Below are 14,202 nucleotides of genomic sequence, written 5' to 3'. Positions count from 1 at the left end.
GAAGGTGGAAAAATGCAGGAGTCAGACAAAGAAGGGAGAGCTATCAGCATGGAGACAACCTTAATAGCCCAGTAGTTAGAGCATTTATTTTGAATCTTGGACGCCTAGTTCAGATTCTTCTTTGTGTGATTGTATCAGGATTGATTCCCAGGCCCATCAGCTTTCAGTAATAGTTTCAAAAGCAACATAGTTCTGGCAGGAGGATATACCTTTTGGAGATAAAATTAAATCATCACGCATCGGCTGACCTGTGGTAACTGATATCTGCTCGGCTCTGATTATATACACAGTAATTCAAATTAAGTCTCACCCATCTGATTCATGTACTTGAAGTCCAAGTTAGCCCTACCTACTTAAGCAAGAACGAGACAAGCTCAGCATTTCTGTATCTGTCGATAATTTAATTGCTGCATCCTAAAATTTACAGTGTCAGTCTACGAGAAGCAGATGTCCAGTTTTTCTTAATAGGCTTCATCAAATGTGTGCAAGTACAGCAAGGTACAGGGGAAAACGAGTACTCTGCTCCTGAGAGGTGGAGGAATGCAGTGGAAGGTGCTCTCTTGCATCTGGCTCTCTATTAGATGCGATGCAACAACCTTAATGGCCCACTAGTTAGAGCATGTATTTTGAATCTTGGAAGCGTAGTTCAGATTCTTTTCTGTGTGATTGTATCAGAATTGATTCCGAGGCCTATCAGCTTTCAGATGATATTTGTGATGCCTTCATTCATAGGTTAGATTCTGATACTTATGTCTAGTTACTGTGTATAAAATAGTTCAAGAGATAAAAAAGGGTAATAGTGATTCTATAATGCAGAAGTTCAGAAACTGCTACTGCAAAGTAGGTTTTTGAAAATAAAGAAAGTAGCAAAGAGTAGACATCACACTATTTTTATTTTATGATATGTTATGATAGGTAAGTATACAATGAGAATTTCTCTTCAATTAGATTTTTCAGGAGTTGCAGGCAATTGCAAGACCACCTACCTGCCAAATTATTCAGTAGCATCTGTGTATAAGTGATGATGCCGATTTATGGGATGGAGAATGTGCAGAACTTGGGACTTTGTGGGCAGAAATACAGAATTTCATTTGTAGGACAACTTGAGGAAAGCTTACCAAAACTTTTTGTGTTTTATGCACCGCTGCATAAAATCCTTTTTGTTAATGGAAGTTGGCATGCAAATTGCATTGATATTTCTGGATTTTTTTCTTTGTGTTTAAATGCCAAAAGTGTTGGCAGAAATGACTGTTGCCACTCAGCCATCAGATTAGTTTAGAGTGTGAGGAGGCAGATTGAGAGACTCCGTTTGTACGTGGCATTTGAGCTAACTTGACCTGTTGTAGTTTCCAATGATTGTAGTGGCATTGTACGCTTAGTTTCTATGTTGCCACAATTCATTTCAGAAAAAAAGTTTTTTTCCCATTAACTTCTCATAGCATCATTACCTAGTAAACTTCCTGACAACCAAACCACCATGCATCTTTTAAAATTTTTTACGAGTCCTATTTTTCACTGAAGTCAGTGACTCTGGTTATTGTAGAAGTTACATTTAATTCTAAATGAACTACTTGCTACTACCTGTGTGTTGCCATTTCCCTAGGTTCACTGTAAAGAGCAAATTGCAGCTGTGTGTGTACTCTGTGGAAATCAGAAGACCGTTCAATACTCTGGGTTAAGTTACTGTGCAAGAGGAAAAGCCTGTGTTTCCAGACAGAGGAAATCACTCATTAGCAAAGAGGATACTGGGAACAGAGGTGTAATAGCCATTTTTTGCCCTTCACTGTGTGTTCAGTAGAATGGAGGCTACAGCCACCTAGAGTTCCTTGAAAAATGATAGTTTCTTATGTAAATGTCCAGTGACAGAACAAACTAAGCCTTTTGGTTAGTGGTATCAAAGACTAACCAGGTAGTATAATAAAATAGTACCTGGTAGTATACTACCATATATTAGCCACATAGTATAATCAATCTTTATCCCTTTTGAATCTGTGCCTGTTCCTGAGAAGCTATTTGAACATCCAAACAGTACTTGGGAATGAAAGACTTGAAGTACCATACAGTGAGCTGCTTGAAGATGTGGAAATTAAGGAAAATCTACTGGAAGCATCTGAGCTTCTAAAAGGGTTTAAAGCTTAAAATTTGCATCCTGCTGAAGTACATAAAATATTTCCTCTGGGATGTTCTTGAGATTTTCCGTAATGTACTAAGTGATGTTTTTTTTCCATACTGCTCTGAAGAGATGTGCACATGCTGTGGCATTTTTCTAGTTCTCTGCAACCAGAGCCATGCTTTACTGGATATACTCCCATAAATCTTTTGAATAAAATAGACCTTTTGACAGAAGATCAAGAAGTCTAGAGAGTGTTCGACTGTTAGCCATTTAGCAAGAAATGAATCATGCAATTTCAACCTGGTAGGGAATGTTTAATGTAGTTACAAATCTTCAGTATCACCAAGCTACTCCTTTCTTGCCGGTTTTCAAACCAGGGACTTAAATTGGTCAATCAAACAAATTTTGCTAAATGATTCCTTATGCAATTAAGATACACAAACTGTGAATCATACACATCTGCATCTCTGGAGAGTTTTCTTTTCACCACATTCCCAAAAGTGTTGATTTTTTGGAGTTCATTTTTTTTTATGACAAACACAAGATAAGCTGCAGTGGGAATTTGAAGTGTGTAAGGTCCAAGTGCTGCTGCTTCTGAGGAAATAAATATGAGGAATTGAGTATGTTGGAGACTTTCTGCAGTTGTTTTCCTTTTGTATTTGTTTTTGTCTTGGAAATACAGCATTCTGAGAATTGTGTGGTGTGATCTGTTCTTGCAGTTATCTGTTTGTTAGAACTGTTATCTGTCTATATCAAAATTACTATTTGGCATACACGGTGTTATCACAGAAAGTACGCAGTATCACAGTAGCCCATTAAATGGATTTTTCATGGAGATGTTTTAATTTTACTCTTCTGTATTGCCTTCTGTTTGTCTTCATGGAGAAACAGAAGCTGTACCAGGTGGAGTTTGCAGGACTTCTTAGTTTTTGTTAATGTCATTTTATTTCAGTAAAATGTCTAGTATTTTAAGAAATGGTTACTTACTGAAAAATTATCTTTGCTTGCAACAGTATCATATATTTCACTAAAGGATTCTCCCACTTTGAATTCTGACTTGGAGTGTTTTGTGTTACTGGTATTGATAGGGAGAAGTAGACAAAGCAAAGAGGTAGAAAAGCCTAGTTAGATTTTGAAAATCAGTGTCTCAGCCTTCCATTGCTTCGGGCAACCTGTGTGCATGTAGCTGTGCCCCCAGCATGTCCCTGCAAATCAGCGTCATGTGGTCGGAATTATTCCTGAAGCTACTTTTCCATGCAATCTGCATATCTGCAGTACACACTAGCTCTGATACCTGACTTCCAGGATTTGGAAAATTGGGATATCAAAGATTTAAAAAAAAATTCCTTGTGAAAGCAAATGAAACTGAGACTGATACTGGCATGCTGAGAGGAATGGCTTTGTTGATATCCTGTCATTATTATTTGGAAAGCTATGGTAACATTTTAAACATGGCAGATACTTTAAGGTATAAATATTCCAGATAAGATTACACACAAAGCAAGTTTTAATCCACCGTGTATGCAATGCTTTGTGGTTCAGGCTTTAGTCATACAGGTATGAATAGTGTGTTTTCTCTTCAAGAGCTCTTTATAAAGGCAAGGAGGGGGCTCTGGGCATGAATTGAGATAGAGTTGGAAGTGTGTTTTCCCATCTTATTGCTGCAGGCAGTAGTGTTCTGAGAAATATTAATGAGAGGAAGTGGATCTCGTGGTTAGTGACTGGTTGGAGTTGCAGTTCTTCCGCGGTGGATTTTCTTTCCTTTTTCTGTATATTTTTTTATGGTCAGTAGGCAACTATTCATGCGTATATCCCAAAGTACACAGGCATAGGTATTCTTTAATCAGCACAGGTGCTGATAGGCTGGGGAGATGAACCTTGGTACCTGAGAGCATGCTGAAATTGAAATTCACGGGAGCTCTGTTTTGAACTCGTGAAGAGTACTTTGAAAATAAAAAGTGCACTTTGAAGAATTAGGCCTTCAAATGTTAAATTGGAGAGCCAGAATTGGTTTGTGCTGCTGACAATTATGACCTTTTCTGCTGTCTTATTGTTTTCAGTCTATAAAGTAAAGATGTTTATAAAATGTTTGAGTCATTTTAGCTCCACAGAGCGTGTTTAAGGGAGTGGCATCCGGTGTCTGATGGTGCCTTTTCAGAAAGGGATGCAATAAGCAGCATAGAAAAAACTGTTTAGGAAATATAATGAATTTGTATTTATCAACTTTTTTTTTTTAAGAAAGATTTAGTAAATCTGTACTTAGATCAATCTGTTAGGAATTAAGATACAAAAGCTGTGTGAAGCCTGTTCCAGGTACAGATACAACTTTAACAGACAAGACCTGAAGAATGTGCTGCCTTTTAGTATTTTTTCTTTTTCTTTTCCCCTCTAAAATACGATTACTTTGTTTTCTCTAAAAGAGAAACAAAATGACACCTACAATGTTTTAGGTAGTGTCATCAGCATCCTGTGAGTAAGCCTTCAGGTGTCTCCCTCCGTTCTCAGTGACACGCAGTCCTGCTGTCCTCTTGCTTGTCCTGCTGTCGTCTAGCTACTTGAGTTCAGCTTTTCCCTGTCTCACATTCTGTCAAAACTGCAGTTCCTAATCTAAGTGGAAACAGTTGCGAAGACAATTACATACAAAATTAGTTTCTTGTAAAAGAGTGGACTTAGCAATAAAACCTTATTAAAAGAGCATCTTGGAAGGAAAGACATGCATGGGAAGCATTTAAAAGCTTAATGCATTATTAAGCTGAAACCTACCATAAAATGTTGTCTACCTGTTGTCAGCAGGTTTAGTACTATAAGAAATGCTTTGAGTACGAAGTGTTAAGACCCTTACAAGCTTCTTAGTAATTGGGATGTTGGTAATCGCCTGTGGAAAGTCATCTTTCATACAGCACATTGCATTTATGTTTTCTTTTTAAGCATATGTAAATATTTGTGTGTGCTTTTAGAAAACATAGGTGTAGGTAGAATAAGTAATTCCACGTTGTGACAATGTACATAAACTTTGGTTGTTTCTAGCTTATATTTGTTTCCCTGGAGGGGATTTTATTCTTATTTTTAAAAGATGAGAAGAAAAAATTACAGGAGGGGGATGTTTTGAAGGTTGTTTTTTGAATGAGTGCGATATGCTCCTGTGAGAGAGATGATGATGAAAGCATGTTCATGGATGGGGAAAATATGGTTACAGGACAAACGGTTTTTTATGTCCTGCTCTGTAAAGATTGTGGTACAGCATTGCCTGAAAACATGTAAATTTAAATTAACTTCAGAGTACAGAGCAAGAGAACCTCCCGAGAGCCTCAGGTGATTTTTGCTGTTTGTAGCATAAATAATTTCTTTTATAATGGGAAGAATGAAATGCTGCAGTGTGTTCAAAGATACACAGAGCATGGAAGACAAAATGTGCTTAACAACAAAGAATGATACAGGGAAAACAAAGGGATGTGAAACCATTGCAAAGGCTTGATAATGTTTTCTTAATTTATCTAGAGATTACGGTATGCAGACCTGGTATTCTTCGGACCCTTGAAATTGTGTAGTGTGTGAGCACTTATACTTAAGAAGTTTGTTGATATATATATATATAGATGCTTGCGTCAACTTTTTTTTTTTTTTTAATGTGTTTATCCCTGTTGGGAAGATCAGACTATAATTTTCTAATAATGCTGATTTTGAAAAATAGTCGAGGGCTTTGATTACACTAGAATAGAATGGAATTTTGTGTAGTACGATAGTAAAAACAAAAAACAGTACTAGGTTTGCATTCTTTTTGTCTAAACAAGATGTGCTTGAATACCAAGAGTTTGTTTTCTCTCTTTGTGCATATCTTATTAAAGGACATAAAAATGGCTATTCCATTTGAAGTTCTGTAACCCAGAAAGGTTTGTACTTTTTAATTAAGAGAGGCCCTGCTAAGGAAAAGGCTGATTGTACATTTGCCATGTTTCTGATAAATAATGTTCTATGAAGCCTGTGCCAGAGAGTATATAACTTGATTTTAAAGTTGAAAAATACGTGATAGGGATAAAAGATGTGAATAATGTGGGATAAGGTAGGAGAAAAGATGTTGTGCTACTTCATACCTATTATACCTATTACTGTTTACACCTGTGTCTGTGAAGGTATTTTGGTTGAATATTTTAAGTAATTCTTACTCCTGAGGGAGTCTAAGGTATTTGGAATAAGGACCTAAGGAATAAGGTTGTACTTAGATAGTCCAGATAACAAAGAACATTGAATCTCAAAGTTAAAACAGTCTTAAACTGTACATTTATATTTCTTAGTTAGTCTTGTTAAAAAATAAAATCATGTGTGAAGCAGATTTCCACAGAACATACTTAGGCACTGGAAGCTGCTATGGACAGCTAATAGTATCTGTTATATTTTCCACATGGGCTACTTCACTGAGGAAAAAATGGTTGGTTTTCTGAAGCAACGAAGAAACAGTTTTACCTTTTTATGTGCTGATTGCTCATTCCCAACATCTATACTTCAGCTTAAAGAGATAATTAATTAAAAAGAAGCTATGACAAATGAGGATCTCAGGTGAAGTGTAACTGCTTAGTTTTAAGTACAGTGAATTATTTAAGTACTGTGCTCAATTTGAGCCTCTGACATACCAGCATTGACAGTTTTAACTGGAAACATTCATTGTTCTTAACGTAAATCAGAGCTCATTGAAATGTGTAGGTGAGATTTGTGACTGTATTTTCTTTGAGATGGCTTTGCTCCTTTCTATTGCTTAAATAAGCTGTTCAGTAAAATATACCCACATACACGTAAACACACATGCACATACGCACAGAAGTGCTTTGAAATATAACCTCTGGGGCAAAGCTCTCTCTCTCTTCTCCCAAATTAGAAGGCAAAATATTTGGAGAGTTGGCTTCCTTGTTTGTTAGCTTTACCATTGACCTTTATTGTAGTCTGCAGGCAAGACTGAAAAATTGGCACCGACAGGTTGAATATCGCCTTTCCTTTTGTGGTCTGGCAGAACTCCTAAATTGTTAGGAGATGAGACCTGACAGCTTGTGCTATTAATTGGAGAACAATCTAACCATATTATGACTGACTTCAATCTAATGCCCCACATCAATTGACTCTTGTCATCCTCCAAGGATGCATCACTTTTTTTTACGCTATCACTCAAGACGTCAAGAAATATCATTACTGTAGGAATATAGAAAGTAGAGCCAACAAGGTTTTAAAGCAATTTTTTTTTTTTCTAACGTGGAATGTATTTTATATAAGTAATAGCAAAGACTGTGGTAAAGGAAAATAAATATGGCAGGCCTTACTTGGCTGCACTAAATCTGAAGTAACCTGCTGTGTAACTGTGTTACTCAGTTCAGCGTGTGTGTGTTCTAGCTGTGACCAATGCCACTCCAGTTGCTGAAAACAACAAAAGACAAGTATATCCTGTATTCATGTGTCAGATTTTTTGTAAAATACATTGATTGCATTTAATTGTCTGAAACTATTTCTTTCCTGAAGGCTACATTTATTTGTTAGTGAAATACTAATATTTTTCACTATAGTTATTTTGAAAGGCGCTTGATAGAGGTATTGTCTCCCAGGTAGTGCTTATTATCACCCCAAATAAATGGCTAGTTCCTATTACAACTTCAGTTCTTATGTACAGCAACAACCGCTGCACAGCAGGACTTAAGATGAGATTTGGTCTCTTTTCTCAAATGTAAATAGAATTTTCCATCGCTACAATTAAGTGGTAATTAGTTTGAGTTAAAATTCAAATTTAACTTGATTTAAAATTGACTGAAACAGTTACCTTATGAAAACAATCTCCTGACAGCTTTTTGTAACAATTCAAATTAAAAGAATAAAATTGTGACGTCAGAATTTTACTTAAAAAGTCATTTAATGATTTTGTGCAGTTCACATCTGACAGCTTTTATTTTCTAGATCTCAAGAGTGGGGATTTACTGTTATCTTTTAGGCTCTATTGAAAGGAAACTTCAGTAATGAAGGGTGATACTCTGTATAATTCTGTCAAGTGCAACTTCCTTTAAATTGTCATAGAAAAAAAATAATAATGGAACTAAGGTTCTGCTTCCCACTGAAATGTTGTAATTTTGTTACTGGTGTCATTAAGACAATAGACAGCTCTTACCAAAGAATCTAGTGGCACCTCAGAGCTGCTGCTTATCTCTGGTTTCTGATAGTAAAAACACAGTTTTAACTGCTTCTCAGGGAGGGCAAGTGGAAACACATCAAATCGTAAGAGCAGTATGTATGTGTTCTGTGAACCCCTGCTGTTGTGGGTTTTCTGTGTGTGAGAGTCTGGAGTGGGGTGCCACTCCAGTTCCCAGTTTTTCTTTTACTGGTGTGAGAACTTAGATCAGATAGCGTGACACCAAGCTGTGTGGTTTGACATGCTGGAGGGAAAGGATGCCACCCAGAGGGACCTGGACAGGGTCGAGAGGTGGGCTTGTGAGAACATCATGAGGTTCAACAAGGCCAAGTGCAAGCTCCTGCACCTGGGCTGGGGCAATCCCAAGTACAAATGCAGGCTGGGCAGAGAATTAGTTGAGAGCAGCCCTGAAGAGAAGGACCTGGGGGTGTTGGTTAATGAGAAGCTCAATGTGAGCTGACCATGTGCACTTGCAGCCCAGAAAGCCAACTGTATCCTGGGCTGCATCAAAAGTGGCATGGCCAGCAGGGTTAAGGAGGTGATGCTCCCCTCCTACTCAGCTCTTGTGACTCCAGCTGGAGTATCACATCCAGCACTGGGGCTCACAGCCTTAGAAGGACATGGACCTGACAGAACAAGTCCAGAGGAGGGCCACAAAGATGATCAAGGGGCTGGAACACCTCTGCTATGAAGACAGGTTGAGGGAGTTGGGGTTGTTCAGCCTGGAGAAGAGAAGGCTCTGGGGAGACCTTACAGTGGCCTTCCAGTACCTGAAGGGGCCTACAGGAAAGGTGCAGAGTGTAGCGACAGGACAGGGGCAATGGTTTTAAACTAAAAGAAGGCAGATTTAGATTAGATACTAGGAAGAAATTCTTTACTCAGAAGAGGGTTGTAAGGCACTGGAACAGGTTTCTCTAAGATGCTGTGAATGCCCCGTCCCTGGAGGTGTTCAAGGCCAGGCTGGATGGAGCTTTGAGCATCCCAAAGCTCAAAATTTTTTGAGGTGGGAGGTGTTCCTGCCCATGGCAGGGGGTTGGAAACAGATGGTCTTTGAGGTCTCTTCCTACACAAACCATCCTGTGGTTCTAAGGGTGTATGAAAAGAGCAGGTACTCTTCACAGACAGCAACTATTAGCCCCTTTGCAATTTTCTTTCTCCATTGTTCACTCCAGTTGCCTTAGATGTGACAGATCGTAAATATTTACATCACTCCCTTTATCTCGGTATGTTTCCTTGTTGCCCCCTCTCAGATAGCACTGTATGTTTCACCGCACCTTTGGATACCCTGCTAGAATGGCCTCTGACATACGAGTACGTGGCAGTCCATTTGGCTTGCTCTTCTGGATTTGACTTGTCTTTTTGCTAGTGAAAGAGAATGTTTAACATAAAGTGCAAGTCTTCTAGAAAGCTTGGCTTGCCACTTTGTTTTTCTTGTTTGTTTGTTTAACGTGGGGATTGGCTGTGCTTGAAGCTGCTGAGGGAACAGTATCATAATGACTCAGTTGAAAATGCATGGTAGTATTTTTCAGTTTGTTTTGAATGTTTTCACATGTAATTTAAACATGTGGATGAATCTTATGTAAGAAGGCTCTTCAAGCAAAAGAAATTCCTGTCAAATTCTAAGAAAGGTGTTACTTTACTGTTGTCAAACTGTAGTAAAGATGGATCTCTCAGTCAGCAGAATATGCTGTTTTTTCCTCTCATTAAGCAGTTGTATTGCTTTGGCAGGTACCAGCATTACACACAGTTCGTGGTACTTCACCCTAGACTTTCGGTGGTTTGTCTATACAATAACATTAATTTATGTTTTATCTGGTTTGTCATAGAGTTTATTATCTAAACTACTGAAATAGATTGTGAGAAACTTGTTAATAGTTGTGTGTGACTCCTGCTGGTTTCTACAAGCCTAGCTATACTCCCATTTTCTTTGTTTCTGCAGGCTGCCTTATATCGGCTTAGCGGGGATTGGAATCCTTTACATGTCGATCCAAGTTTTGCTGCGCTTGGAGGTAAGTTGAGGGATGCTGTTCAATTAATGTTTGGGTGAACGATAATGTAAATATATATATATATATATATATATATATATATTCACTAGGTTTGTAAGACTTTAAGAAGCTGGGAAAAACAGGGCTTTTTCATAGATGTTTAAGTCACCCTTAGATGTATTCAAAATTGTGTGTGACACCTCACTTTGAAGCATTGATTCCTGAAGCTAGGAATGTGTGGTATGGTGCTTGGACTCTTAACTGCAGTGGAAATCTGTCTTCTATTTTCACAGTAGAGCTTATATTTTGCCACCTTTATGTATGTGCAACCTCTGTTTTCATAAGCAGATATAATTCAGTCGACTTTTGAAAGCTTCAGAAGGAAATACATAACATTTTTGATAGATGATTCCATCTAAATGATTTTGAGATTATGTTGGTCTTGGAGGATTTTTTTTCTGCTTCTTTTTAGTCTTCTCAGTCCCAGTAAATAAAAGCAGAAAGAGCAGAGAAAAGGATTTTGGTAGCACTTTCTTGTAAAATTGCTTAACTGGACCTCTTAGTAGCACAGGAGGTTGGTTGTTTACATAATGACACATAAAAAATCCCTACAAAAGGAGTAAATTTTTTCTATGTACCAAGAGCACTGGTGCTTAAAGTGAAAAACAAAATCAACTCTGTAGGAGTTTGTCTGAACAGAAAAATGCTGGGTTCTGCAACTGTGGCAGTCTCCTAATCAAATACCTGTAACAGATTTATGCTTAGATTAAAAACAAATTTACTGAAGAGATCATCTCTAAGTATTTCTTCTAGTTATGTGGAAGGTTTTTTTGGGGGGTTGGGGGGGGAAAGGGGGGAGTATATTTTCAAATTCGTTCTTGTCTTTAAGTTCTCTGAATGCTGACTGATGTGCGTTGGAAAGCAAACGTTAAGCTTAACACACTCAGGTGATTCCAAGCCTTCCTGTAGGCAATGTTTCACAGAAGATACTAAAAAAAAAAACACTACATGTGTTTATAGTTTTGTGCCTATATTCCTCTAGCATGTGAATATTTCTAAGGTATTGTAATGTGAAAACAACATTAATTTTGCTTTCATTTTAGGCTAGGTAAAAGGTAACTTAAAGATTTTCCTTTGAGTTTGTGTTTTTTGTATCATGGAAATGCCAGGGAAAATACGACTGAACTGTGTGTCTGTTGTTGAGCTTTTAAGATAGTGGTAATTCTTGGCTCTTGAGTGGTGAATTGAACTAAGCTTTTAAACAGCTGACTGTCACTCCACCATTTTGTATGTGAGATACTGAATGCTGATATCATTACAATTTATAATTTGTTTTAAAATTGACTGCAAGGTATTTTTGTGCATTCCAGAAATACTTTGTGTTCAGGGTAGGAAATAAAAATGTTATTAAAGCATGCATATTCAAATACTTCACCGGAAAGAAATGACAGAATGATCAGAATGAAATAGTTATTACAGAGAGAAAACAGACTCATGCTCCTTTCAGCCTGCCCTTCTGTCACGTCTCTGTTCCTAACCTAACCAGTCACAATTTCTGTTTCTCATCTGGCCTCCTTGTCTTCCCTTTGGGCTGTGTCTCAGAATTCCCATATTTCCCTACATTGAGTACTGGCAGCTTTTCTGTCTGTGTCTTGAAGGTGGTTTCTTTTTCTTCTGTATCTTCTGATTCTTCCTTAGGCCAGTCTTTCTTCTGTCTCTCTTCTTTATTTTTCCACCCTTTTTTTGTTTTTCTCCCAGCTGTTGTCCCTTGGAACAACTTTTCATGCTATGCAGATGCTGTGAGGAGTCGCTTAGAGCTCAGGAAAAACAGATTGTGACAGCTGAGAGTGGCAGATGAGTTCCAGGCAAAGCAACTATTTTCAGAGCCAAGTCTGAACAGACCTGTCTTAAATCTATAGACTGTTGCAAGCATGAACAATTTTGTTCACATGCCCAGTCAGGTCAGAGCAACCTGTTAAAGGATCAGAACATGGTCAGTACAAGCAGTATCTTTAAAACTTTACTGTTGTGCTTTAATCTCAGGCCAATTTTTAAAGTCTTATTTTGTCAGACTTTGGCTGGACTGGAAAAAGATTCATTGCTAATATAAAATTTGTCCTTTGCCAAGATTCAGCTTCTGCTCCGAAGCATGGTGTTGCAAGGAAGCCTGACCAAAAATGTCAACATAAGAAATGTACAGCATTTTATTTTATTTTATTTATTTATTTTTTTTGTTAGGTTTGTTCAGAATGTCTGAACTTTTCCTTCTTTAGGAGGGGAAAAAAATAAAAAAGTTAATCCTGAAGCATGTACTAAATACTAAGGCATTTGTCAACCATAAATAGGACTTCAAAATGGGAAACATCAAATAATATTAATTAAACCACTTATCCATCCTTATAATACCTCTTAGCATCCATACACATCTATTTAACTGTGTATCTGGTGTGTCCGTGCACGTATACTAACACAGATGTTCTCCTTAGTTTCACGTTGTCACCTCTTCAGAAGGGTCTCATTCTACTTGTGAGTCTAGCATATGCAGTGTTGAAGTGTCAGTTCTCAGTGAATACATTCCTTTGCCTCAAGAGGAAACAACAAGTAGTAACAGATGCTTCTTCAGTAACACAGTCTTTTTTTCTTTTTTTTAACCTAATTTAAAGAACATTACTGAAGGAAAATATTATGAATAAAACATGGATATTTGTAGAAGATACATGCAAACTCCTAACGCTTCAAACACTAAAATGTTAATTTTTGAAATAGGATTTCAGAAGCCCATACTTCATGGACTATGCACCTTTGGGTTTGCTGCTAGAAACGTTTTGAAGCAGTTTGCAAATAATGATGTGACCAGATTCAAGGCGATCAAGGTCTGTGGCTTCATCCTTAATAGTTCATTACCTTAATTTAGTCTTAGTGCCAAAAAACTGTGGCAAATTCTTTATGGTAGGAAAAAGTTTTGTATTGTTCTGACTGCCACAAGTGCTTTTACTTATTATTGCATGCATTTTAATGCCTCTATCTAGTACGTCTACTTAAATATTTAGATATTTTGCATTGCTAGTTGACTCATTTTCTCTTTTATTTCTCATGTTAGTAGAGCCTGTGCTTTTAAGCTTTGTATGACACATCTACTTTTTTTTTTTAAAGGTTCGCTTCGCAAAGCCAGTCATTCCAGGGCAGACTTTACAAACAGAAATGTGGAAGGAAGGAGATAGAATCCATTTTCAGACCAAGGTCAGAATGCAGTCACCTCTGTGACTTTTGTGAAATGTATGGGTTGTGTAAAAGATTGTGGATATGATGGGAAGTGAAAAAAGCAGCTTATGAAACACACAATTGAAGAAGGTTCTGGAAAGAAATGAATAGAATTTAATATTCTTAATTATTAATGAATATTTTTACTTATTTCGTTGTTTCACAAAGATTCCAGTAAAATACCAAAGCATTGTTATAGCACGTCTTTTTCTCCTTGTATTAAATAGTTAGCAGAACTCATTTAATTGTATGTGGAAAAGAAAAAAAAAAAAGTAATTCTCAAACCAGTGTAGTTTCTATTTGTTTTCTCTAGTTAATTTTAACCTTGTGCTTGCATCTTTTTTTTTAACATTTATTTAGATAACATAAGTGAACTGTCGATGGTTATGTTGATGGTTAGTTAATGAAGGTGAACTTCTAAAAGTGTAGATTAAATTTAGTTAAACTTCAGCTGCTTTTACACAGATGAGCTTACTTAATAACAGCAGTTTCATAGCAGCTAAACATATTAAGTACAAAAACCAGATCTTACTCTTCTATAAATTCACTTATTATATTACACAACTTTCTTTGTTTTGCTGTTAGCATTTTGTGTGAGTATTCTACAATAGTAGACAATACCATTGGTAGGAGAAAATACTTCGTGTAGAGGTGAAAAGTAAATTGTCTTGTTTTCTGTT

The 14,202-nt window shown here is 37.1% G+C and overlaps 1 protein-coding gene across 1 annotated transcript in view; it reads left to right on the top strand.

The window, feature by feature from the left end:
• The window catches only part of HSD17B4 (hydroxysteroid 17-beta dehydrogenase 4), a 61,071-nt gene that overhangs the window by 34,481 nt on the left and 12,388 nt on the right, over window positions 1–14,202 (top strand). The window contains exons 18-20 of the mRNA XM_084503732.1: window positions 10,213–10,282; window positions 13,028–13,134; window positions 13,415–13,501. Of these exons, the coding sequence (XP_084359858.1) occupies window positions 10,213–10,282; window positions 13,028–13,134; window positions 13,415–13,501 (264 nt within the window). The remainder of the gene's footprint in view (window positions 1–10,212; window positions 10,283–13,027; window positions 13,135–13,414; window positions 13,502–14,202) is intronic.

Source organism: Aythya ferina (assembly GCF_964211825.1).
Source record: "Aythya ferina genome assembly, chromosome: Z".
Classification (NCBI taxonomy): Eukaryota; Metazoa; Chordata; class Aves; order Anseriformes; family Anatidae; genus Aythya; species Aythya ferina.
This window is presented reverse-complemented; position numbering and strand designations above follow the sequence as displayed.